The 26,348-nt window shown below is 40.0% G+C and overlaps 1 protein-coding gene across 10 annotated transcripts in view; it reads left to right on the top strand.

The window, feature by feature from the left end:
• Positions 1-26,348, top strand: part of wscd2 (WSC domain containing 2) — a 44,331-nt gene that overhangs the window by 6,420 nt on the left and 11,563 nt on the right. The window contains exons 1-4 of one of the 10 annotated variants that reach the window (XM_029440169.1): positions 2,277-2,756; positions 16,900-16,968; positions 22,676-22,678; positions 22,775-23,579. In XM_029440169.1, coding sequence (XP_029296029.1) covers positions 23,192-23,579 — 388 coding nt within the window. In that variant the 5' untranslated portion in view covers positions 2,277-2,756; positions 16,900-16,968; positions 22,676-22,678; positions 22,775-23,191. Of the gene's footprint in view, positions 1-2,276; positions 2,757-6,974; positions 6,978-16,899; positions 16,969-22,675; positions 23,580-26,348 lie in introns of those variants that run through there. The other 9 variants (XM_029440172.1, XM_029440171.1, XM_029440167.1 and 6 more) reach the window with 9 other exon arrangements.

Below are 26,348 nucleotides of genomic sequence, written 5' to 3'. Positions count from 1 at the left end.
AGGTTGGTCTCTTGGGTGAAACCTCCCTTAATACAAACAGGTGATGTGTGGGATGATGCATAAAATTATCTTTGGTAGCTTTTGGTCTCATGCCTTGTGAGATATGAGTTAGTGCATTGTATGTGCAAAGAGGGAGAAATCCAATGGCATGATTTCACATGAGTTATTTATTTGGATTGAATGCTTTCTGTGCTCACAACACCCATTTGTCAGATCGTGTCATGAAACAGAACCACAAGAAGAACCATTTAACCGATCACAATCTGAAAATGAAAGGACATTTTGTCCGCCTTTCATATCGTCGCCTACATAATCCCATGAGTGAGCAGAGATTTCACACAATGAGCCCATTATCGTCTATTTACTTCTGTCTTCTGCATCTGACGAACAGTGGTGGTCACACACAGACTGGCTTGTGATGCAGATGTATGAGGGTTGGCTGACCTGGAGTTTTATCTTCTGCACCACATGCTTGACCTCCCACTTCTGACCTCTAACAATGCATGCGTGTGTGTATAACCTTGAAAAGGACTAGGAGACTTGTTTTGCATCTATCTGCAGCACAGTGTAGTTTGACTTCCTCAAACATCAGCCTGAGAGTTTTAGGAGGTTGTTGTTTGGCCGCTGTCCCGTCCTGTCTGCCTGATTCAGCATGAGTAATATCACTGCTGCACACTGGTGTTTTCAAGAGTGTTCCTCTAAGTTGGAGCCCGTTGCTGAGTCACCATGTAGAAGAGAGTAATTGTAGGTGACAGCGCTACGGGTGACGGACAGCACAGACAGCAACCAACCCATGAATTGATGCTGCTGAAATATGCAGAGTCATCCTCTGTTGTGTCAGCACACTATCCCTTAAGGACAGACCAGCGTTAAGCTTGTAATAACTGAGTAGCTTGTTCAGACTGCAGGTGTTGGAGCTAGAATATACTTAGTAGGCTTTGACTAACCACACTGGTGAGACAAAACCACAAAAGTCTTTCATTAAAACGTAATCTACTTGTTGGACCCATTTTCTAGAAAAACACACCAGGCAGGTGCATTGGAGGCTCTATATTCCCCGTACACTATCTGCATTTGTATGTGCATTCTACTTGCATGTGAATGTCTATTTGTGTACATGCCCTTTAAAGATCTGTGTAATGCAGTTGCTCTAGGCAATTGATTCAACAGCCGTGACAGTCAGGGACAGAACGATAAAACTGATTGGCTGGAAATCCTGCAGGCAGCAGGGAAACACACAGCAGTTGAACATCTGGATGTGGGTTTGAGAGGGGTGAAGCACAAATCAGGATTAAAATCAGAATGCAGAGCGAGCATATAAAAACCCCTCTCACTGTTAATTAAACAAAACAGTAGTGTGGTATAGTGGTGTAGTTGTTTGGCTCATAGAGAGGCAGAAAGGGGTGAGTTTATGTGCACATGTTTTTACTCTCTCACAGCTCTTGGATTCATTGGAAGCTTTGGATTACATACAATCCCACATACACACAATATAAACAGATACTGTCGCATTCACTGTCACAAATGTACCTGATTTGGGTCAAAACAACCCAATGGTTGAATGATTTTCTACTTGCTGGGTAAAGTTTACCCAGTATTGTATTTTCAATATTATGATTTTTTTTGTGGTATTAGGCTATCTCAGGGGAAGGGGTGAAAACAAAATAAAAAGGGCACCAGCTGCATGTGGTGGGACAAGAGCATGCAGAAAGAGTTCTAGCATGTAGGGCAGCCTATGGCACTGTATCTCTGTTTCTCCACTGAAAGGGCGTAAAGAACATGGGGGCACCATGTTTTTGCCACCAGTCATTTTTTGTATGTGACCCTCAAGAGAGGTATATGAAACTATAAAGACATAAACTAATTAAATATCATACATTGAATTTACGATACACATGACCATACTAATATTCTGCACATGTATTGGCATGACAAGGCCATTGGATTAAATGCTGCTGGTACTCTGACAGCAGGTCGTTTTATCATACAGACAAAACATTTTCCTCACAGGCTAATGGAATTAACCGGCTGCACTCTGACCTAATCCTAAACCTACTGCTATACCTATTATTATCAATAGTATTGCTGCAGTATAGCTCTTTTATATGTCCACTATCTATTGCTGAACTGCAATCAGCAGGTTCCAACAGAGAGCCATACACACTACACGGATAAGACTTCATATTGGTTAAACTTTCCAGAGCTGCGGCTGCTAAGCTTGTGTGCGCGCTGCTGTGTCTCTTTAAGTACAGCAGGCAGTGCTGTTGGTCCGTGTTGTGGGAGCGCAGGGCGCACGGTGCGGCGCTGCCTCTCCGCAGCGTCAAACAGCCCTCCTTCACATCGGACAGCCGACAGAAAAAGACAGGTCGACCTACCGCCTGCATCACATCCACGCTCTGAACAGCTGACTGGAGCGAGTAAAACGAAGAGTGGACTGTCTCAGCGGGGCTGCTGTGGCCTGGTGAGCCTACAGGGCCATCAACATCTCCGACTGGAAGCTCGAAGCGTGTAGCGGTTTATCTGCGGTACCGTACAGTAGATTATTGAGCAGCTCTGAGTGGCTATACGAGCTAATGAGACAAACTAACGTTGGTTATCTGCGGATGAAGGCACAGTAACAACAGCTGATCACAGAGCATATTTGGCTGAATGATCGTGGAGATGAAACATCATGTCACAGTCGGAGAGATCCTCAGCTGAGTTCTGTGAACTGAATCAAACCATCTGCTGGAGCCTCCTCTTGACTCGTGTTTAAGGTAAGGTGAAGGCAATGGACATATTGAATTTGATTTGATAAAACCCCAGAAGGAAAGCTTTAATGTAGAATCCTGTAAATGGTTCACATAGGTTGGTTTTATTTGTGGTGTTACAGAAGTATGGACTCATAAATTGAAGCTGCACCAAAACCCACAAACCCCGAATTTAGTTTTCCAGATTTCCTTTTTTAAAGTCATTTTACTGTTTTGAATAATCACTGGCATTTGAATACTTACTATTAAAGGAAAGAATGAACAGTATCTGCAGTAAGCTTTTTCTAATCAAAGGCCATATGCTCATTAGACTGAGCCTCAGGTGATAAAAATAGGGAAGTAGAGGTAGTGGCCTAATCTGTCGTTTCCGTTTCTATACTACAGAGTAACATCCACATGTATTATTTTGTTTATTGGATTCAAGTTGGCTAAACCAATTGAGAGGTCCAATCTAATATTTGTGTGTAATATTTGCTCCTGTAGTGTTTGTATGCTGCTGTGTGACAGACGTGAAGGTGTCCCTGCTCTCTACCCAGTACATTATCATGTTCAGTGGGCAGTAAAAATTCATTCATCTCTAACCAGGTGCATGGTTGGTTGGTGGGACCGCAGGCTGAACACCCCCATCATTTCCCCCAAAGTGTGAAGTCGCTGACTTTCATTAGAGCACTCCTGCTAATTTTTAACCAGAGCTGCAAATCAGAAACAGGCAGACCCGAGCCTGCATTTCCACCCCTCATTTGTTAGTTTAAGAATCTATTTTGTAGATTTTTCTGGATTGTAGTGTCAACTCTACTCCACTAACCTTTGTCTTCTATTAACCCATTTATTTTTGAACGTTTTAGAACAAGAGTTCAGCTCCTCTGTCTGACATAGTGTTTGTCTTGTAGTATTCTCTGGTTCCAGCTTTTCAGATGTGCCGATTTGCTGCATTTCAATTGAATATCTTTGGGTTTTATCTAGTTGTTGTTTTTGTGTGTAGACAAATACATTTGAATATGGAGATGGAGACTATTTCAATGGTGACTTTTATATTATGTCGCTTTTTTCTGACGCATCATATCACACCGAGAACATATACAATATTCAGATCAATAATCAATAATTCAAATAATTAGTTACACTATTTATCCTCAGCTCGTGCAAGCGTATTACTTACAATCTAACTTCTAATGATTTTAAGGAAATTATGCAAAATCAGCAGCCTCCTATAGCCCTCATTGTTTCTGATGACCTCGGTGCATTGTAGATCATTGTATTGAACAAACTGCTCAGTGTGAAGTGTCCAAGTCGAAGAAGAAGAAGAACATAATGGTTGTTAAGATTGATCACAATGCTGCTAGAATCAATTCATGAATGGCACTAATTGCTCACACTGCTCCTATTTCAGCACTTGGCATGACCGTAAATAAAAAGCATCTCTTGTTATGGCAGTGAGTTCATAGCTCCTGAATCTAGACCAAGCAGAACTGATCAATATCATGAATGTCACTGTGAAATAAAAATCAAAGCTCCCCTTCCTCCTAATTCTAATGTACCCCTCTGGTAATGAGAGTCTCTATCACATCATATAGTAATGCGGTTTCGGCTGCACATGGCAGAGATCTGTAGATGCTCATTATAAAAATAAACTTGCATAGATTTCATTGCTGCTAACCGCGGCTGTGCTGCCCTGTGAGCTGAGTGCTTCCTAAAACAGGAGTAAACAGACGTCAGAGGAATATGCCAACTGAAAAACACATTTGTACACTGGAGAATGAGAGGGTGCTGTCTCCACCGCTGCTGTTGTTTTAGTGAACAATCACTAGGAGAAGCCCCTCTGCAGTTCGAGTGGAGCATCAATCTTACCGATTGCACCAAAAAGATTTAATCCTAAAAGAAAGAAATGTTTTCCACACACACAAGCTTAGCTGTGGCTGCAGAGGAGAACTTGAAAGTGTCTCAGATGTGAGGTCTCTTGTGTAGCGACGGGATTGTCAGCAGCAGAGTGAGAAGGCCTTGAATTCCTCCAGAGCTTATCTCTTCATCCCCTTGGCGATCTCTCAGGGACGTGCCATGGATCATATCCAATGTCCCGCAAGGTTTGAAGATCGCCACAGGAACTGACAGGAATTACACTTTGCATGTTTGTGCTAGCTAGTACAGTGGAATAACAGTGGTGCAGTGCGAGCTGCGAGTAGGCTGCGTGGTGTACTCGCTCCCGATATATCACCATCAAGAAAGGATGTCAAGATCCTCATTAGAGCTCCTTCAAAAATAGCTTGACGTTACATACTCTGCTGTCTTCGCCAGGGACGTGCTGAAAGTTTCAGACAGTTTATAGTGTCTGACGTTCAAAAGCAGAATAGTAGTTTCACACTTAGTGGCTTTACATTCTATTTGTGTTGGTGTGAATACAAAACTCAAACTGTAGACCTTCATTTGTTATAGTTTGGAATAGTTTATTTTGCTCTTCCTCGAAAGAAAATATGATTATTGAAAGAGGATAATTGTTAAAACTGTGTTATGGTAACACAGATCAGAGGAATAGGTCAGCCTCGCTGCATGTGCATCTCAGCCAGATTTTGAGCTTATAGGAGGATTATTCACAACACTGGACCTCCTCCGTAAGACGTATCCAGATAATCACTGCCTAGACAGGTGGTAGGAAACACTGGGTGGTAGACATCAGAACCAAAACCTCAACTCTGACGGAAATTTAGTTCAGGTATGTTACACGGCTCAAACTGAGAATTTAGAAAACACAGCCACAACTATATTGTATTAAACCAAATGTTATGTATTGAGTTTTGTTTTCCATCCTAACCGCTCACATGCCGTTATCGTCTACCAAAGAAAATCTTAATAGCCAGTTATGTTTTTGAACTCAGACCTGCTGTTCAGACTTTTCTCTCAGAACAGACAGGCTCCCTGCTGAGGACATGACTTCTGTTTAATCCAACCAAGGCTAATATGAGGCATGAAAGGTTAAGCTGTTAAAGTCAGGTTGCACGGTTGTGTGCTTCCATCTTGTCCATCTCCCAACATGATGGGATGCAAATGCAAGGCCATCCCAAGAGTGTCGTCCTTGGACACATCAAGGCTATTGCAAGAGTTATTACTTTAGATCATTATTGTATCGTTTTACATTTCAGCATTGGGTGAGTGAATCCTAATAGCTTTTCTTGCATGATACTTTGGTTATTGTTCCTTCATCAATCAGTTTTCTTTAACTAGGTTTGGTCTATATTTTCCCCCTAGTTTGAGAAAGTAGTCTTAAACTACAGACCTTCTAGTGATGGACTAGACCAGGGGTGTCAAACTCATTTAGTTTAGGGGCCGCATAGAGCACAATTTGATCTCAAGTGGGCCGGACCAGTAAAATCACAGCATAATAACTTATAAATAAACACAACTCCAAATGTTTCCCTTCGTTTTAGTGCGAGAAAGTACATTCTGAAAATGTTCAAATTTAATGAACTATCTTTTTACAAAACATTATGAACAACCCGAAAGTGCAATTTTAACAATATTGTGCCTCAGTTTATCATTTACACATTACAACTTACAGATCGCAGTGTATCTACAAAGGCACAAAACATTTCGTCACAGGTATCTGGATCGATAGATCCCCAGGGAAATTTAGGAACAGTATTTTACTTTATGATCAAAACAACTAATTTTTACACTTTGAACCCTCTGGCGGGCCGGTTTTGGCCCGCGGGCCGCATGTTTGACACCCCTGGAATAGACAGACAGACTAAGTACTCAAAACCGTTTGTATGGTAGTTCCTACTACAGTAGGTGTCTCCAGGAGCACATTTTGATGACACAGACTCACAAGGTAAAAACAATACCAGCTGGTAATCACTGTGATCTTCTACTGTGATCAAACAGAAGCATGTTGGTTTTTAAAGTTGTATCATTTACAGTATAATAATTTGATGTAGAAAAACCTGGATAATTACAACATTTGCCATTCATCAGGAGGTCGGATCAACTCTGGCTCCTCTCAGGCTGACCCAAACTTTTTGTTTGTCCTCCGCACCCACAAGGCTGACTCACAACTGTGTGAATATCCCACATTACCCACTCAGGGGAGGCAGAAGTCTTGAAGAGCTAAGTGGAGGGAAGAGAGTGTGAATGCAATGGAGAAAATAAGGGGAATAAAACCAGGAGCAGAACATAAGGAGAAAACAGTGAATATAAAAGCCACCTTCTCTGTAGTCCATGGCCAACCTTGAGATGGTGCCAGTCCCCGAGATTAACACATCACCGCTGTAATTGCTCACCTCAAGTAGCAGACCCCCTTGTCCTTTCTTCAACTTGATCCCTGCCTCACAAAAAGGCCTTTGTTGGCGTTAAAGTGCTGGGCTCTCTTTTCTGTACCTGCTGCACCAACAGAGCTCCAACCTGGCAACAGCCGAGCCTTTAAAAAGAGAAATTTAGTTTACCAACTCCACTTTTAGATAACTGGAGGACAAAATGGTCAAAATGCTGCCTGTGTGTTAGTCTCAAAGGCATCTGTCATTGGGTAATACTGGACCTAATAAGGTATTTATATCATTGTAGGTCAAAGAAAACTGACCCGATGTCGGCTCAGAAGTACAATGTAATGACAGCAAACGTATAAATAACTTTTTTAAAAGCTCTATTAAGTAGATATTATATCCAGCGGGCAGCACTGTGGTGTTTTCTCAGCTTTGAGAACATCACTTTGAGTAGTCTTAGTTGATTTGTGGCAACACATCCATCCAAATCCATACTGCACTGTGAAGAATTAGACAGGCTTTTTTGCTTAAAAGAGGATGTTAGAAGATTGTGATAAGCCCTCTCCTAACAATACTGCGATAAAACAGTGGGAGCCCAGTTGTGATAAAGAATCAGAAGGGGTGGAGTCCCCTCTAGGTCTGTCAGCCTGTGCAGTCAGCAGCGGCTTCAGATCTAGTTTCAGCGTGCCTGGCCCTAATTGAGCTCTCACACTTGCCGGAGAAATGTGTCAGGTCGCTGTGAAATGAACTACTTGCCCAAATCAAGATGTGCATCCTCTGTTCCGCCCCTCCACCGCTGTGATTATCATGGAATAACAGGATACTCCAGCTTTTAAACATATAAACTACTTTTGCTTATTTCCTCTTGGGAACATGTCATTAAAGTGTAAATAGTAGCACATTGTAATGATAGTTTTGTGCTCAGTAATTGTATCTACTGGGATTTCATTTGTAAGATGTGGAAGCGTAACCAAACCTAGTCTATTTATACACACTTTAAGTAAGGGCTTATTATTCTTACACTCAGCCTTACATGTTGTTCAATTAATTTCCAGCAGCAAACGGGATGAGCGCCTAAGTCTATCCCCTTATCAACTACTTGTCTAAGCAGAGCACTCACACATGAGCTCCTCTGCAGTGCTAATATTCTCCATCTGTCAGTGGAGCTGCACAGGTTGGCCGTGATGTTAGGAACTATCACATGCAGTAAATGAAGCATGCCTGGTCAGCCACGAGCCCATTGCCACGCCTTGTCAACCCTCATCACCTCCGCTCTCTCTGTGACTGTGCAGATGTCTTTCCCAGGTTGCTTGAGGGTGGGATGACTCAGCTCGAGCTCCCACTCAGCGCCTCACTGACTCCCGGTTCAGCCCTCTCTTCAGCTGAACCGTTAGACTGAGGCCAAAACACAGGCTGCATGTTTTGTTGTGTTATACCCTCGACTGTAGTGATTCCCAAAGTTTTTTTTTGTCTGACGCACCACAGCAGCACTATCGGATGAGCTCAAGCGTCTCATTATTATACCTCTCCAACAGAGAGGACGGCTTCATGGAATGGTTTGATAATAATTCACCACAAAGAAAAGAACACAGAGGCTGCTGTGGGTCTGTAAAAGAGACTTTTTACTGGAACGCTTGATGATTAAACTTTGCTTTCATACCACTTCCATTTGAGTAGCAGGAGCTGGACACTTAAACCATTTATTTATTATCGTTCGGCTTTTTCTTCTTATTTGCTAAGTGCTCAGGTGTTAAAACTGGTTGGAGGGAGGATTGTCATGTCAGCCTTTTTAAAGCTGGAAGGTTCCTGCTAATTGTGACAATTACTATATTAAAGTTCCTCGTCAGAGCAGCAAAACTTGTATAACTTGTGAATTCTTTGCTAACTGAAGCTGAAACGGTCACTTGTGTTCTATCCATGCACACGGTTTCAGTTTTATCCGCTGAAGTTTTGAGATTTCTGCTGCCACTCCAATTTAATTGAGGTGAAGGGATTTTTTTTCTGTGGTGCTTACAGCTTTAATAAATGTCTTTCCATAAATGTCTCAGTTACTCAGAAAAATCCACAGACCTCACTGAGAAATGTTTTCTTTAAAACTACTTTCTACTGAAGAAAAGGTCCCTTTAAGTTTCGGGGGCAGAAAGTCAAAACCTGTGCACATGAAACCAAAACTATCTGCATGGTAAGAGCCCACTACAGGGAAGTGAGAAAATATGTTTTGGGGATATGAGAGAACTGACCCTTTTTAAGTAAATGCAACCACATCAATATTGGACCGAAGTGCAAGTATTATTTTACGGACATAATTGAGCACCTCGCTGTCATCCCCCTCTGGTATTACAGAGATTTCAGTTTCTGTATCTTACAGTCGTAAACCCACAACAATCTTTCTTCTTTTGCTTCAGAGATGTTGTCCATGTTGCATCAGAGCAACAGTGAAATACTGCTGCATGCTCGTCATATTTTATTCATTTTATGAGACGCCGCAGCACTGAGGCTCACTCCTTCCAAGCAAGCCCAGAGAGCCTGAATCCCCAGACACCTTGCCCATTTCTACACACACACACACACACTCGCATATAGACACATATAATGGAATACTATGGTGATCCCCTGTGAACACATGAACACCTTTCCATCATTGCAGAAGTGACCCTTTCTCAACTTGAGATTTTAGCTCCATGTGGTAAAAGATGACAACAGTTACAGATTCAATAACAATATTATTACAGTAGAAAGTATGTAAAAAGATATATATATATATATATATATATATATATATATATATATATGTATTATGTATGTATGTATATATCTGTATATGTATATGATAGTATATATATTATATATATAATAATATATGATATAAGAGAGAGAGAGTAGGGTGGGAGAGAGAAGGAGAGAGATAAGGGATAGAGATCGGATAAGAGGTAGGGAGGATAGGAGGGTGGGAGATGAGGGAGGGAGAGAGAGAGAGTAGAGGAGGGAGAGAGAGAGAGAGGGAGGAGAGAGAGGGGTGGAGAGAGGACAGGAGGAGGGGGGGAGAGAGAGGAGACAGGAGAGAGAGATATGGGGATGAGAGAGAGGAGAGAGAGGGATAAGATAGGGAGAGAGAGAGAGAGAGAGGAGGGAGAGAGAGAGAGAGGAGCGAGGACGAGAGAGAGGGACAGAGGGAGAGGACGGAGAGAGAGAGGGACAGGAGCAGAGAGAACAAGACGATAATATAGTGCTATATATATTATTATATATATATGATAATGTCACTAATATATGAGTAAGATATATGAGATAAGATATATCATATATCTATATATCTATACATAGTATATATATATATATATATATGCTCATGTACGTATATAGATACTGACATATACATATGTAATATGTATATATATATGTACATATCATATGTTATATATATATATATATAGGACTATACATATATATATTATTATGTATAGTATAGAGAGTACAAGATACAGAGATAGAGATATGATATGGAGAGAAAGAATATGTGATAGGTAGATATTAATGTTCGAGGTGAGAGGAATAATTATCATGTATGAGGAGATTATGAAGTAGATGATATGATGATGAAGTGAGGATTGGATGGAGATATGATAGTAGGAGTGATGGGATGGATAGTATAGATAGAATGACGATGAATGATAAGATGATGAGTAGTAGTAGATGAGATGATGTCGAGTATGGCAGATGTAGTCGAGAGGGGAGTATATAGAGATGGACAATAGAAGAGAGTATATGACTAGGATGAGATATAGAGTCAGAGAGCCGAGATATGTCTGGAGGTTATAGATGACTTACTAAGAGTACATAATATAGTTATATAATATATATATGAGGATGAGAGAATGATATATGATCATACTACCTAGATATATATATATTATATGTTATATATATATATATATAGATATATATATATATGTACATATATATATATATATATATGTACATATACAATATATAGTGTACATACTACCTAATATATATATATAGATATATAATATATATACATATATATAATATATATGTACTATACTATATATGTAGATATATGTACAAGACAATGATTACTAGAACCAGTAATAGATAGTAGATAGGTACGAGATATACTAATTGTATGATATATAGTGTAATATAATATGTAGATATAAACTATGTATATATATATATGCTATCTATAGTGATATATGTATATATACTATTATATAGATATTATATCATATATCTGTATATGTAATATATTTGTATATGCTTAATATATATGTATGGTATATACCGTATTATTGTATATGATTGTATATATATATCTGTCTGTTATGTTGTATGTAGTGGTATGTCATGTATATCATATCTGTTAGTCATGCGTGTTGTCATGTCTGTATGTCGTTATATCTCACATACCTACATCCATGAGAGATTAAGAGAGAGAGGAGAGAGAGATAGGGAAGAGGAAGAGGAGAGAAGAGAGAGAGGAGAGAGAGAGGAGAGGGAATGAGAGAGAGAGGAGCGAGAGAGAGGAGAGAGAGAGGGGGAGAGAGTAGAGAGAGAGGAGAGAGATGAGAGAGAGAGAGAGGAGAAGAGAGAAGAGAGAGAGAGAGAGAGAGGTAGGAGAGAGAGAGAGAGGAGGGAAGAGAAGATAGAAGAGGAAGAGAGAGGGAGATAGAGAGAGAGGGATGAAGAGAGATAGAGAGAAGAGAGGAGGATAGGATGAGGATGAAGAGAGAGAGAGAGGAGAGAAGAGAGAGAGGAGAGAGAGAGAGAGAAAGAGATGAGAGAGAGAGGAGAGGGGAGAGAGAGAGAGATAGGGGAGAGAGAGAGATCGAGAGGGAGCGAGAGAGAGAGAGAGAGAGAGAGAGAGAGGGAGAGAAGAGAGAGAGATAGAGAGGAGATGATAGATGAGAGAAGAGAGAGAGAGAGAGAGAGAGGAGAGATGAGAGAGAGGGGAGAGAAGAGAGAGAGAGGATAGAGAGAGAAGAGAGGAGAGAGAGAGAGAGAGAGAGAGGGAAGGAGAGAGAGAGAGAGAGAGAGAGGGAGAGAAGAGAGAGAGAGAGAGGAGAGAGAGAGAAAGAGAGAGAGAGAGGAGAGAGAGAGGCGAGAGAGAGAGAGAAGAGAGAGGGAGAGAGAGAGAGAGAGAGAGAGAGGAGAGAGAGAGAGAGAGAGAGAGAGATATATATTATATATATATAGTATAATTTTATATATATATGTGTGTGTGTGTGTGTGTGTTTTACTCTCATTAATTTAAATGTTGCCTTCAACATAAATTACATCCACCTAGTTTTAGTCCAGAATTAAAATACATGTCAGTTTAACTCGCTAATTTACTCAGTCATTGAATTGTCATTTGATGTACAGCTGATAGGACCAACAATGAAGATATGACAGCTTGTCAACAACAACAGTTGACTAAAATAGGACGTATGAGCAACAAGGCCTGTAATAATGTTCCTATTTAATTGGAGAGGATATGTTGACAGCAGGCCTCTGGTGTTGCTCAACCTTTACAGGCTGATTTGCGTGATGCTGATGAGGCCCATGGTTCAGTACACATTTTGCAAGGCATTGCTTACAGAGCACTCTTCTACATACACACTTCATGTTGCTTAAATGAATAGTTCCAGACCACTGCACCCAGCCCGCTGCCCTGCGTGACTGTGCACATTGTACAGCTCATCAAAAACAGCTAAATAGCTTGTGTACAATAACACTGAGAGTGGCAGAGGAGCTGACTGCTCGCATGCCAACCCTGCATTCTCCTTGTATCAAAGGAAAATGAAGTATCAGTTTGTGATGATGTTCAATGACATTGAGCGGCTATTTTGTGATAAAGTTATCTCTGATGTACCGACTTTATCCTTCTTCACTTCAGTTAGTGTTAATTTCCCAGACAGACTTTGAACAACTCCACAAACATGGACATCACATTCTTTAAATTTAGCTGTGGGTTGTATGTGTAGATGGTGAAAGCAATATTGATTGCATACTAACAAATGGAGCATATTTCTCCAGTGGAGAAAAAATAAGATTTGTGTTATGATTCAAAACATGTGTTTTGCTGTTTCCTGTTCTGTACTTTGTTCTGTTGAGTCTGTGGGGAAAAATTAAACCTCGTGCTGCTTTTGTGGTTGATTGCTCCTCGTATAACTGTCAACTATCATTGCAATCTGGTGAGGACACAGCAAAATGTTTGTTGTTTTACAATTCTTTCCAAACATCTGTGAACCAAAAAAGGAGCAGATGCACTTCATATGCAATAAGAGTGTATGAAACATATCATTTTGTCATGTATATTCTAGTACAGTGTGAACTACAGTCAGTGGTAGAAAATAACCAAGTAGGTTTACTCAAGTACTGCACTTACGTACAGTTTTGAGGTACTTGTACTTAACTTGAATATTTCTTTATTAATATTGCTCTTTTATTCTACTACATTATATATATATATATAATATATATATTATTATTTATATATATTATTATTTATATATATTATTATTTATTTATATATATATATATTATAATGCAGTTTTATTCATTAAACTACACACAACAGAATATAAAGTAGAAGCTAATGAGGGATATTAAGACGTCTTAAACTACTTTTTCTTCTTTTTGAAGACCATGAAAAGTAGATTTTTTTTTTTTTTCACACTAAAGTCACAAACAGTGACCGTATCAAGGAGATACATTTCTGTTTTTCTTGAAAATACAAAACACTTGACTGTTTCACTGAATATCTACTGTTGGGTGTGCTTCATGCTGAGACGGCAACATGCAGTTTCAGGATCTCGTATTGTCTGAGGTGATCCCAGCATGTGGTGCAGTGGGCAGGATCACGCCTTTGTTCCAGACAACATCTTTAGTAGCCTCTCTAATCCTCTCTTTACAGACATATATAGCTCTCAAGGATATACGTTGAGCAAGTTCTTACATTTGTTTTATGTTGTTGTCCGTAAGCTTAACTGAATGAACCAAAGAGGCAGGGGAAATTGGTTTCTAGTTGAAAATAGATTCAGCTTTGTAGAATGAGTATGGAACAACAATGTGGTTTTCTAAAAGGAAAGAGAGGACTGTAGCAAAGGGGAACTGAGATTTTGTCAATACTGATAACTTCAAACGCAACCAGCCTCACCCTGGCACCATCTCATTTCACCCCCGCAGTCATTTACTGTAATAGTTGGTGCCTTTTGGCAAAGTAATTTCAGACTGAACCGTTATTCATTATATTTCTTTAAGAATAAATTCAAAACACTCTTCATTTCACTCTCAGAGTGACGGATTAGGGGTTGTTGTTGCGGAACAACAGAGCTGGAGGATTCAGCTTCTTGCTTAAGGACGCTGCAGCAGAGAGGCTGCTTGTTGACACAGGAGCTTGAATGTGTAGAGGTTCTCTCTCCCCTCTCACTGCACCGCCGAGCACTCGGCTGTTTTTCTGTTCTTACCCTGTCCAGCAGTGCAGAAGAAGCTGTGTGATACAGAAGGACAGTTGTGTCAACATCTTCCACAGTGAATAACTTACCCCAACAACACCATTACTATACCACTGTAGGTTACTGCGGAATTCATTTTGGTGTTGGCCAAAAAACTAGAGTAAAACATTTTTCTGGCTGCAGGATTTTAAGCTGCTTTTATCCGTATTATATATCCATAATGAATCAAATGATTACGTGTAATGTGAGACGGGTCACCAGTAGTATGAGTGATTAATTCGAGACTAGCTGGTGAACATAGTGGAGCATTAAGCAGCTAAAAAACCAGATATTTCCGACAGGAGTTGGTGAAGACGAAACCCGCTGACCAGAAACACGACTCCAAATGAATGCTAAGGTTGCTCTGTAACTGCTGGATGTTAACTTAAAAGATGATAATTGTCATCATCAGTGTCGGTCTCATATCTGTGCGTTAAGTACAGATTCAGGAGATGGTTAGCTTAGCTTAGCATAAAGACAGTCTGTAGAAGCAGCTAGCCTTTCTCTCTCCAAAGTTCATAATTTCTCCAACAAAAACCTCAAACATTTACTTTACATGTTTTTCTGGCCTCTTGTTTAACAGAACAGTTGTCCGAGCTCAGAAATAGTAAATACTGAGTCACATTCATATTAAAAATATTTAATAGCAAGTGGTTCCAAATATAACTGAGCCAAACACCCACTCTCTGGTGCTGCTGAAAACACTTCTCCTTAGTAAAAGGTTTTCCGACTGTCGAACATGGAACAAGTAAGGGCCTCGTTCTCAGTTAATAAATAACTGTATTTCTTAGCTACATGCATTGCCTGTGTGGTGTTTTCACACTTTAATTCACGATGTGCTGTTGAAATTTGCCTCAAGTTCCATTCAGAGGCATTTTTTAAATTTCCCCCCCATCACTTCTCCTCACCAACATTATATTTGCTGAAACCCACTGCAATCCCCGCCTAAGTCCATTCAAGCAGAGAGGACTGAGATTCGCAGCAGAACTGAGCCGGGAGAATTCACTTTTAATTAAAGCAGAGAGATCCTCTGTGCTTTGTCGAGGTGGGAGAAGAAAAGGGGGGGAAAAAGCTATTTTTCCTGAACTGAACTGCAGATATTCTGTAAGACCCTGAATGAAGAGCTTTGTTATTGGAAGACATCATTTGATCTCCCATTGACAGCACCTCCCTGATGCAGAATAATTACTTCTTTTATGAAGTCATTAGAGAGGACCGATTCAAGTGATTGTCTCTCAAATGTCCTTCCATGTGGCCAACTGGGATCTGGGAGTGGCTGATACTGAGGAGCTGTGTGACGCATCATTAGTGCCAGGACTGTCTTTCCTGTTGCCACCAAAGATTTGTTTGAGCACGTCTCTCCCACAAATAGCGGGTTTTCTCTCTCCTTTAATTTATTTATTTTTACAAACAGGCTCTGTATGACCAAGCAATTCTACAATTAGAAGAATTAGTGCTAATCCAGATTTTGTGCAAATGACTTGTTTAGTTTGTGTCTTTCTTCTCATGCCTTATTGAACTCTGCTGCTTTGTGTCCACAGTCACAATGCAGCTATTATTCCTTCACCCCCATTTTCTTTTTTGGTTGTTTCAGTTGCTTATCACAGTGTACTGCTGGACATGATGATCATCAGTCACTCGATTACAATGCTGCAGCTTAACGCTACTGTGCACCAGTCAAAGAAGAGGATTACATTATTTTTAGACCCTTTAATTTACCTCTTCTCTTTCAGAGTAAAAGGTCATCGCTAAGCTTAATGGACCATTGAGTATTATCAGGATTACAATGAGCTTTTTCCCTGCCATTCTGGGCTTAATTTTTAAGCTTCATAGGGTGTACTTAAAAACCCTAACTGTGATTGGTCTGTTCAACCTCTCCATCGCCAAATGGACTCATATTTCTCATTATCTCCAGGCTTTAGGAGGCTGTAACCATTTTTAGATCTCATGATAGCAAAACATCTCTTGAGTAGGTGCCTGTTTCCAAAAACAAAACAAAAATCAATCTACAAACTCAATCTACCACACAACACAAGGGTCAAATCTCAAGATTTCTGTCAGACAGGATCCATCTGTGTATGATAGATGGATACTTTATTAATCCCGAGCGAAATTTGACCATTGTTGACCATTTCTAAAATAAATATATAAAAAGAATGACTCCATTACTACATACGGCATTCCCATTTCGTCCTAAAGTAATGATTGGCTCCTCAGTTGCAGGAAATACAAATATGTAAATATGTTAAACAAATCAACCAAATGTTTTGACAGTGTAGTGGAAAAGGGTTGAAAACCTTTACTGATTTGGGACTTTAAAACCCCATATTTTACAATTTACTCAAACCCTTACTTTTAGACCATTGTGGAAAGATATGTCTGTGTGCTTTGTTTTTACAGTCAGCAGTTCGGCTATCCTTCCTCTCTTTCCTGTCCAAACCAGAGCTGGCAGGATTTATACTTGGGCAGGTAAAATAGAGTTTCGCACTACATCTGCCAATTTGTTTTCTAATGCACGTACCAACTATTTAGTTGTATTATGTATCCAATATATTCATATAATACATTTCATAAAATAAAACCACACAGGTATTACATCTAAAATTAAAAGTAACATTAAGCCCTCAGGGTAAATCAAAGGAGAGTGGTGGGCACTAGATGTCTTATTGCCACGAATCTGCAGCTTGTCTACACTCATTACAGTATCCCATGTTTGTTCCACCATTTTAAAGACTTAGCAACAGAGGTTTTAGTAACAGATAACCTTCTGATAAAAGCAGTACATGGTGTATTCTGGAACAGTATTTTTGGACACTTTACCACAGGGTATGTGAAGTGGCACTTTTAAGTGTCAACACTGGAGCAGAGCAGGATGTCGTCTGTAGTAAATGGTTCATATCCATCTTGTTGGTTTGGTAGAAAGTATATTACGAAACAATTTGCGGCAAAAATATTGTGAGAAGCTTTATTGCTCCTTTCGTCGCTTCATATAATGTGTCCTGATACGGACGTTCTTCCAAACATCTTTGCTGATGAGCTTCCTTTTGAGTGGCCACCAGTAATTAAGTGTATTGGGCATTGAGCCAACAACTAAGGCGGTCACACACAGGTTTAATTAAAATGGCTGACATGAAAAAGGGAAGCTAAAACTGTAGCGCATACTGTGGTAACATTTGCTAAAGACAAAGCCAACAAACTGCTTTGGCAGTGCGATCCTGTTGTTATTGAAAGCATTCATGTTCACACTCCAGTTTTCAGGGGTCATGCACTCCCTAAGAGTAGCCATCTGCGCTGAAGGAGCCGCTTGAATCTGTTCTGCAGAGCAGAAAAGGTTTAGCATCTAACTGGTTTATTTGAGCTTTCTCAGTCTTACATGTGAACTGCAGTCTTTTTCAAACTTTGTATTGTTTCACCTGCACCACTATTTACAATAATACATGTCTTTTGTTTCATTCTTATGCATTTAAGACATTATCTATTTAATCATGATTCAGAGATGCTCAACAACCTTGCTGCTTTCTGGTGGTCTTGAGTTTTTATCTTGGACCAGTAATGAGGCACCAGGCAACTATGCACGTAGAATGGCATGGAACAATTTGTGTAAACTTGAACGCAAGCAAGGCCAGTGTTATCACCGGGGGAGGAATGTGATCTTTAGTTTGATTTGATTTGACAAACACAGCTAATTCGCACTGGCAGGCCAAACACACCAGGAGAGCGGAAAGACAGGCCCCAGGGTGAGGGGAGGGTCAGGGCTGCTGCAGCCAACACTGTTAACCCTTCTGCTGCTGAAGAACCGAAGACATCCGACGTGTTACAAGTACAGTACTTTTACAGGATGGGATTTAAAGTTGAGTGTTTGCACATAATACAAACAGGGAGTTGGAGAAATAGGACAATGAGAGGACACTCAAATGGTTTCCTTTCTCACTAATGCTAGTGCACCTGATAACCTCTTCTTCCTGCCACTGTTAACACTGTTTCTATCTCAATAAAGTGTGTTTCTTCCCTATAGAAGCCCTCCGTTAATGATAATCAATGTTTATTTTACTGTGGATCTCACTGACATTTCACAGCAAGCAAAACCCACTTTAAACTAGACTGGCACTCTGAGAGCGCAGACATCCGCCAAGGCCAGTGGTGCATTTACGTGCTCCTCGGATGATCCCCACTCCCCCACTCAGCTGCTTCTGCGTTATTGTTTCGACTTCAGGGGACGTTCACATGAATTCTTCCAGTTGAGAACTAATATTTCAGATTATTCTGACACCACATGAATGCAGCAGAAATGCCCTATCTTGCGAAGTGAAACATAAGTAATGTATCCACCCAGTGATTTGGACCCACTCCAAAATGTTATGGGTTGTTCCTTGGCCCATGCTACACCTTTCCACCATGTCGGGCCAGTAGTTTTTCCGTAATCCTGCAGGCAGACAAACAGACAGACAATCTGAGCTGAAAACATAACCTCCTTGGCGGCGATTTTGAGGTCAAACAGTTAAACACCCATGTTTGAGTGAAAATATTTTGGCAATGGAGAGACAGGTTGAATGGAAATTGATTATATCTGCAGAACCAAGTATCAATACAGAATAGTTCATCAACTTTTATGATGACAAAATATCCAATCTCTAATTATTCAACCTCTGCAGAGTTCAACTATAGTCATCCCTTTTTGAAGACATAAAAATGAAACAAACATGTATCTAATGTCTTCTTTTCTTGGCAGTTTCTTTATTTATAATCACACAGTTAGAAGCTTTTCACTGTCTTTGTCGTACCACAGTTGAAACCCCCCAGTTGTCCATGCTGGGCTGGCTGACACTTAAGTGTTGTCTCTGAGAGGTGTCACAGAGTTAGCCACAGCTCTGTCTAGCTCAACCCTGCCTCCTGGTCAATGAGTCCCAGGACAGATATAAAGAATATTTATGGACTGACTTGGGGAGCCATTTGCCTGCAGCACTAGCTGAGCTGGCTGTCGGCCCGCTCACCAAAGATTAACTTTGACGTTTCCTCCCCTAAATCCACTCTGATTAAATATTTGCTGGCTCATTTAATATGAATGTGAATTAATGGTCAGTCAGTGAGTTCATGTCTGCTCCACTTGAGTAATTGCCATGAATTAGCAGAAAGACTTTTGGGGAACCTCCTATCTCTTGTCTGTTGTATTTCCTATTCGTCTGTCAGTCTGTTTACAAGTGTCGCGCCTGACTTTTATCCACTAGTTCTGTTTTTAGCTCTAAATGTGAATGAAGTGCACCTCTAGTGGCTCCTAATAGCACAACATTGCAGTATGTGATTCTGTAATGTGAGGGCTTGACTCACATTTACTGAATTTGAGCCATGTAACAGCATGACTCTAAGGATGACAACGTAAGTCTGTCAGACGCTCTGTCCACCACTTAAAAAATATCAACAACTATACCCTACTTTTGTTTATGACCAAATTACATTCCCATCAGCCTATGCTTTACTTAGTTTAATAATGCTAATTATATTAGCATTCTTACACTCACCTGTTGAACATGTTAAACATTAGGTTATAGGCTACCTGCTACATGTTAGCATGTTGATGTTAGCATTTAGCTCAAAGCCCCACTGTGCCTACAGTGTCACATAGCTGCTCTTAGTCTTGTTTATTTTTTACCTCATACAATATGAAGGATTTATACGATTAATCAATTCATGCTTTTGTTACTGTCATTTGAACCTGCAAATTAGCCACAAGTTCAATTTCATTTTCGTGGCGAGGGGGATGAATAATTAACACCAGTAATAAACCTAAGTGTGTTCATGCTAAGTGGGTAGGTGTCACATGTATCCTTATCTAATTTTCTCCATCTGCTCACCCTCGTAAACCTTTTTACTGCGTTTTCAGAACAGAAACGCATCGCTACATTTTAGCCACAGCCACCATTATAACATGGCCTGTGCACACGCACCCTTTATTCAACGCTCTCCTGTGCATCTTTGCTTACAGGGCTTCAATCCCACCAAGAATACACTCCACCGTGAGTTAGGCGTAAGACGCATGTTGAAATATGCAGGTTTTCTTTTTTTATTTAAATTTTGAAACTCTGTGGGGAACCTAACCTAGATATGATTAAGTTTCTCCAAGGTGAACTAATTACTGAGTTTAAAACCAAGACAGGCTTGTTTGCGAGCTACTGTGTCTTCTTCGTCCTGAAATATGAATAATTTATTCAACGACAAGGAGCAAAATACTGAAACGGGACTGAAAAATATGTTGTCATGTTTACTTAGTGTGGGAGTCACTTTTCAATAATGTTTATGCAGCAGTCGAAATGAATTTAAGGAATTATTTATTATTTGCTGTGTAGCTTCATTTATGTGAATCCCTGTGACGTAGGCTACATGGCTTTTCATTCACTGAAATGAATAGACGTTTTAGACACAAATGGTTAAAGAAATAATTTGGAAAATTTGCTTTCTTGGGGAGAGTTAGATGAGAGGATCTTGTCTTGTGTCTGTCTGCTAAATATAACAGCTGTAGCCAGAGGCTGATTAGCATAAAGAAATACTCATATAAGACTATGTAAGAGATATAACCATGCAACACACCACAACCTGTCATCTTACATTTCTGTTTGCGTACGGATTAAACGAACAAGTTATAAACTTTCACAGATAGTTACTTAGTTAACTTTAAAGGTAGCCTTTTTTTTTACTTCGTCCACGGCCAGGCTAGCTGTTTCTCTCTGTTTACAATCTTTGTGCTATGCTAGCTAACCAGCTGCTGACACTAGCTTCACATTTAGCGTACAGACATGGGAGTGGTCTTAACTCTCTGCAAGAAAGGGAATAAATGTATTTCTTGACATGTTGAACAATTCCTTAAAAAAATATTAATTTGATTTATTTTGGACATTTTCTGAAATGTATGCTTTAACTCTAAACCAGCAATTAGACACCATAACAGATTTATTTCTGAGACTTATTTTGAACTGTGAAGCCTGGACTCTTTTATGTCCTGAGTTTGAAACTTGCTAATATAATTAATTTGGTTTTCTATTAACTTTGATCAGCTGCAACATTTACAGTCCTATACATTAGACCTGGAAAAGAGATTTGATCTTAAGATTAACAAAATACTGAATAATTAAGATGCAGAAAAAGTACATCAATAACGAAAACCGTCCTTGCAGATATTTAGAAGTTACTGAACAGGATACAGAGGCAAAGTTTGGAGAAGACAGGACGTGGATTGTCTTTGTGCCCGGATGCTGCGGGCTCAAGCACATGAGCAGAATGTGATCCATATATCCTTGAGGGTCCCAGACTCTTACATGAGTACCGGAGGTAAAAAAGTACGAAGGGGGTGGAAAGCCATGGGGGGTCTGCTGTGCCATTGAGGTTTCAGGTGACAAGAATTCTGCGGATTTGTCCCGCTGCAGAGAGAGAGCCACAAGGGCGAGTGTCCCCTTGAATGTTCTGGAAAATTCCCTGACCCTGAGGAGTGTTGCGTTACACCTTCCAATTGTAGCCTCGCGGGCTTGTCCCAGAACAGAGACTCCTTTGAGAGCGGCTGCTGCGAATTTGGGAAGGCAGCCAATAAAAAAAACAAAAACAGTTATCAATGTAAAATCTTGAACAGAATTATGATCAGTATACTTTTTCTCTGCATTCTTTGAAAATCAAGTGGGCCTACTCTTTTGCTGTCACACATTCACACAAATTATCATTGCCTAAGATCATCTTGAAAGTTTTTAATTCCCTTCAATTCCAGCGCACATTAGACATCAGGGAAAATGCTGCGGGGTAGCTTGGTTTCTGTTTTTCCCCCTGTCGGCTTAACCCAATTTATTAAAGATAATGTAGAACTATGAGCTTGTTGCAGTGAAGATTTACCAACTGTTTTGTGCACAACATAACAGAGATGCGTTTCCCAGATGCTTGATTGCTTTTAACGTTTTTTTCTCTGTTCCAAATTGTATTCTGGTTAATATGAGTTTGACAGAATATGAAAGAATGAGGGCAGTTTAACTTGTGATTCCCTGTAACAACAGCATTATAAGGATGATTTATTTCCTTGCAGGTGATGCACTAACTTCATCCTTTTGTAATTTGCTCATGTTATTTCTCCTTTTCCAAGTGTGATGAAGCTTACTCAGTTGTCTACTTATTCTTCCTTTTTTTGTGTGTGTCTTTACTGCAGATGGTGAGTCACGCCCTCTCTTTCAGTGAATAGCCGCCCTCACAAAGGCGAAAGGATCTCAGCTCAGCCTGTAAATAAAACCCTCTTCCTTTTGCACAGCGTGGGAGAAAGTGCCACTGTGGTGCTGGTGTGGCATCTCTGTAGGCTGATAACTGGAATAAAGGCAGTGTTGAGGGATCATCTTTCACTCTGAGCTACTCACCTTTCATGCCGCGGCCCCTGAGCCGGCTCTCAGGGCTGGACTGTCAGCGGGAACGCAGAGAGACTGTCACGTGGACTCGATCGGCAGAGTTGCAGGGTGCACAGGTGTAAAGCATCTTCCTCATGAGACTGAAGAGGCATACATGAGGGAATAGTTATGCTATTGTTTGGATGACCTTCATACAGGATTAAGACTTATTTTTCTTGGGGCCCGGTGGGGCTGTGTGGTGGGAACAGGGACAGCTGGTGTTGATTCTTCTGCTTTATGAGTTTTCATCACGGGGAGAGCGTGTCTGAGTGGCAGGGGGAGCCAGCATGGCCAAGGCTCTGCTGAAGATACAGCGCTATTTCCGTAGGAAACCTATACGATTCTTTTCCCTCATCCTCCTCTACCTGACCGCCGGGAGCCTTGTCTTCCTGCACTCTGGCTTCGTCGGGGACAGCGGCCCCGGGGCCAGAAGGGGTCGAGACTCTGTGGTAGCTGCAGAGATGGGAAGCCGGACTTCAATGTCAGACACTCGGGGGCTTGGCATCATGAGTAGAGTGTTTAAGGAAACACGCAGATCTGGACGGAGGTACGGCCCCCCATGGATGAAAAAGGCCAGACAGGACCAGGAGACGGTGCGCCGGGCGGGAGACTACACCAACAACTGGAACCGTGCTCTTAAAGGACGCAGTGCCAAAGATGTGGACGATGGAAGAGGTGGGTTATACTTCACTATACTGTTGCAGTGGTATTGTTTTCAGCTTGACCATCTTCCAAATGCAACAACCGATCTTCTCCCGAATCTCAAAATTAGTTGATCATTTATAAAATATGGTCAAAATTTGCCCCTGGCTTCTCCAACATAAAAACATATATCAAAAGAAATACAATCATTCAATGCAGTGCTCACTTAAGCAGATCAGCAAAACGTAAATAGAGTTTACTGGAATAATGACAATATGTGCCAGCAATCGCAAAGATAGTTGCAGTGTTGCAATATTATAGATTATTCTTATATATATATATATATATATATATATATATATATATATATATATATATATATATATATATATATATATATATATATATATATATATATATATATATATATATATATTCTGTGACTACAACTGGACTTTTATAAAATAATTAGAACAGTTGTTATAATTACCCAATGTTTTTGTCATAGTTGTTAATGAGAATATCCAAAAAAATCATAAGAATTTAAAACATTTTATTACAGGCTGATTTAAAATGCACATTCACCGGCAAACACACAGGCACCCCCCAACACTTGATGTTAATATGAAATTGATCTAAAGTAATCTCTAATTACAAACTGTACCGTCCTAATGACTGAGAATGTGTGGTTGTAATTGGTCATGTAGGAAATCTCTTGAGAGTGGAGTGAGATGATGATTATGATTAAGTCCTCTGTCTCGTCTGAGAGTGAATCCTTTGAGGGTCGAACCCACAGAGCTTCAGCTGCAGCTTCGCTTTGTGCCGCTCGGCACGTTCAGCTGCAACACAATCACAACATCTTAAATGACTTCATGATCACAGGATTGACAGTTTTATGTCTCTTTCTGTTACTGTGCGTCTACACAATCCTGACACAAAATGTTTTCAAATGTTATCAAATCACAAAACGTTTTGTAAACAACAGTGTGAGAACAGGGAGTGTCTGTTCAGAGCCGACATCTCTGACCTCGGACTGAGAGGACCTTTCTCTAAATAAATTCATTAAAAAAGATAAAAAGTACAATATTTACTCTGAAATGTGGTGAAATAAATGGTTTGAAGTAGTATAAAAAGGAAATACACAAAGCTCAACATTGTAGTTGAAGTACACTTGAGGTAATGTACTTAATTACTTTGCACTGCAGGTTAGACACTGTGGACACATTCCTCCCATCATAAGAATTCAAAGATGTCGTAAATGTAATTTCCAGGCCGCCAACAGAAATAAATAAAGCTTTGCATTTCCAAGGGAAAGAAGCCTTTTCTCTCTGTGGTGGAATACGTTTTCAGATACTGAAAGGCAGCAATATGAAAATGTAAAACCACTCCAGATGAAAGTCCGGCGTTTATATTTTTACCTAAAGTAAAGACGTATTAGTATTTTAGCTACTTGAACTTTTGTTGTGCATTTTAATCTATTACAAAGCATCATATTTTAAAAAACTGGTCACATGTGTTTTATGCAAAATGTTAATCTGTAGAGTAATATGTTACAATAGCTGTCAATTACATATTGCAATATATTTACAATATAATTCCCTGACATGTGGTAGAGTAGAAATATAAAGTGTAAAATGGAAATACTCAAGTAAAGGACAAGTACCTCAGTATTATAGTAAAGTACAGTGCTTGTTACCGACACCTGGGCTTTGGGTATCGGTCTAATTAATAAGCTGTAGGTCTCACTGTGTGGAAAAGACTGGAGTCATTCTCCTCTGTGTAAGACAACATCAGGGTTGACTGAAACACTGCTTTCTTAACTTTGTAAAACAAAATGTAACACATAAATACATAGATATACATTGACTGAATTATTATTTAATATTAAAATAATAAATTGTACTCTAGCAACTTGGTGAGAAATCTTCAAAATGAAAAGGACTAACATTTCAAATGTAACAACAAGTTGGTCAAAACTTAATCAGGAAACAGACTTCCAGAATATAATGTATGTAGTGTATAAACATAGAAATGAATTGAATACATTGTCACTGATACCCGATCCAGCTATTTGAGTCTGTATCAGCCCGACATCCGATATTGGTATCAGTGCATCCCTTTTCTTACTTATTATTCCACCTTTAATAAGCATTCAGTTCTGCAGTGGGTCCAGATACTACTTGACTTCACTGGAAACCAACACATGCTAGTTTGGTTTATTTAGTCATATTCTCAACATCTCAAAATAGACACTGAGGAACCATACATCTTACTATCACTCCATTGTGGTTATGTGGGTTTCTGGTTTCTCTCCAGAGTGCAGGTGGTGAATCCAAACTGCCCATAAATATGAAACACAAGTGTGAGTGACTGCTGCTCCGTGTGTGTGGGTGTTAGCGCTATGACCAAATGAGGCAGCTTTCATGATTTTTATCTCACTCTAATCGGGCACAGACTCCAACCTCTCTTAGTTTAAACGGAGAGTAAAGCCAGAAGAGAAAACAAATAAGTGATTATATTACAAAAGCTATGAGTCACAGTGCTGTACCCTGCTGCACATTAGAGTGTATAGATGTAGAGTGTAGAGATGTTTTTATAGTGTAGTCCTGAGCATTTTTTTCCCCCAATTCAAGCGCAGGAAAACAAACATGTTTACAATGTACATTCAAGCTTTGGTTAGATCAAATCAGTCTTTCAGTCTGGCTCATTCCTCCTCCTCCCTTCCAATCCTGAAGCACCAACCTCACAGGACTGCCGCTGAAAGTGATGATGGAGTAATTAGCAGCTTCAAAGCATTCGTTT

This window comes from Cottoperca gobio, chromosome 9, assembly GCF_900634415.1.
Source record: "Cottoperca gobio chromosome 9, fCotGob3.1, whole genome shotgun sequence".
Classification (NCBI taxonomy): Eukaryota; Metazoa; Chordata; class Actinopteri; order Perciformes; family Bovichtidae; genus Cottoperca; species Cottoperca gobio.
This window is presented reverse-complemented; position numbering and strand designations above follow the sequence as displayed.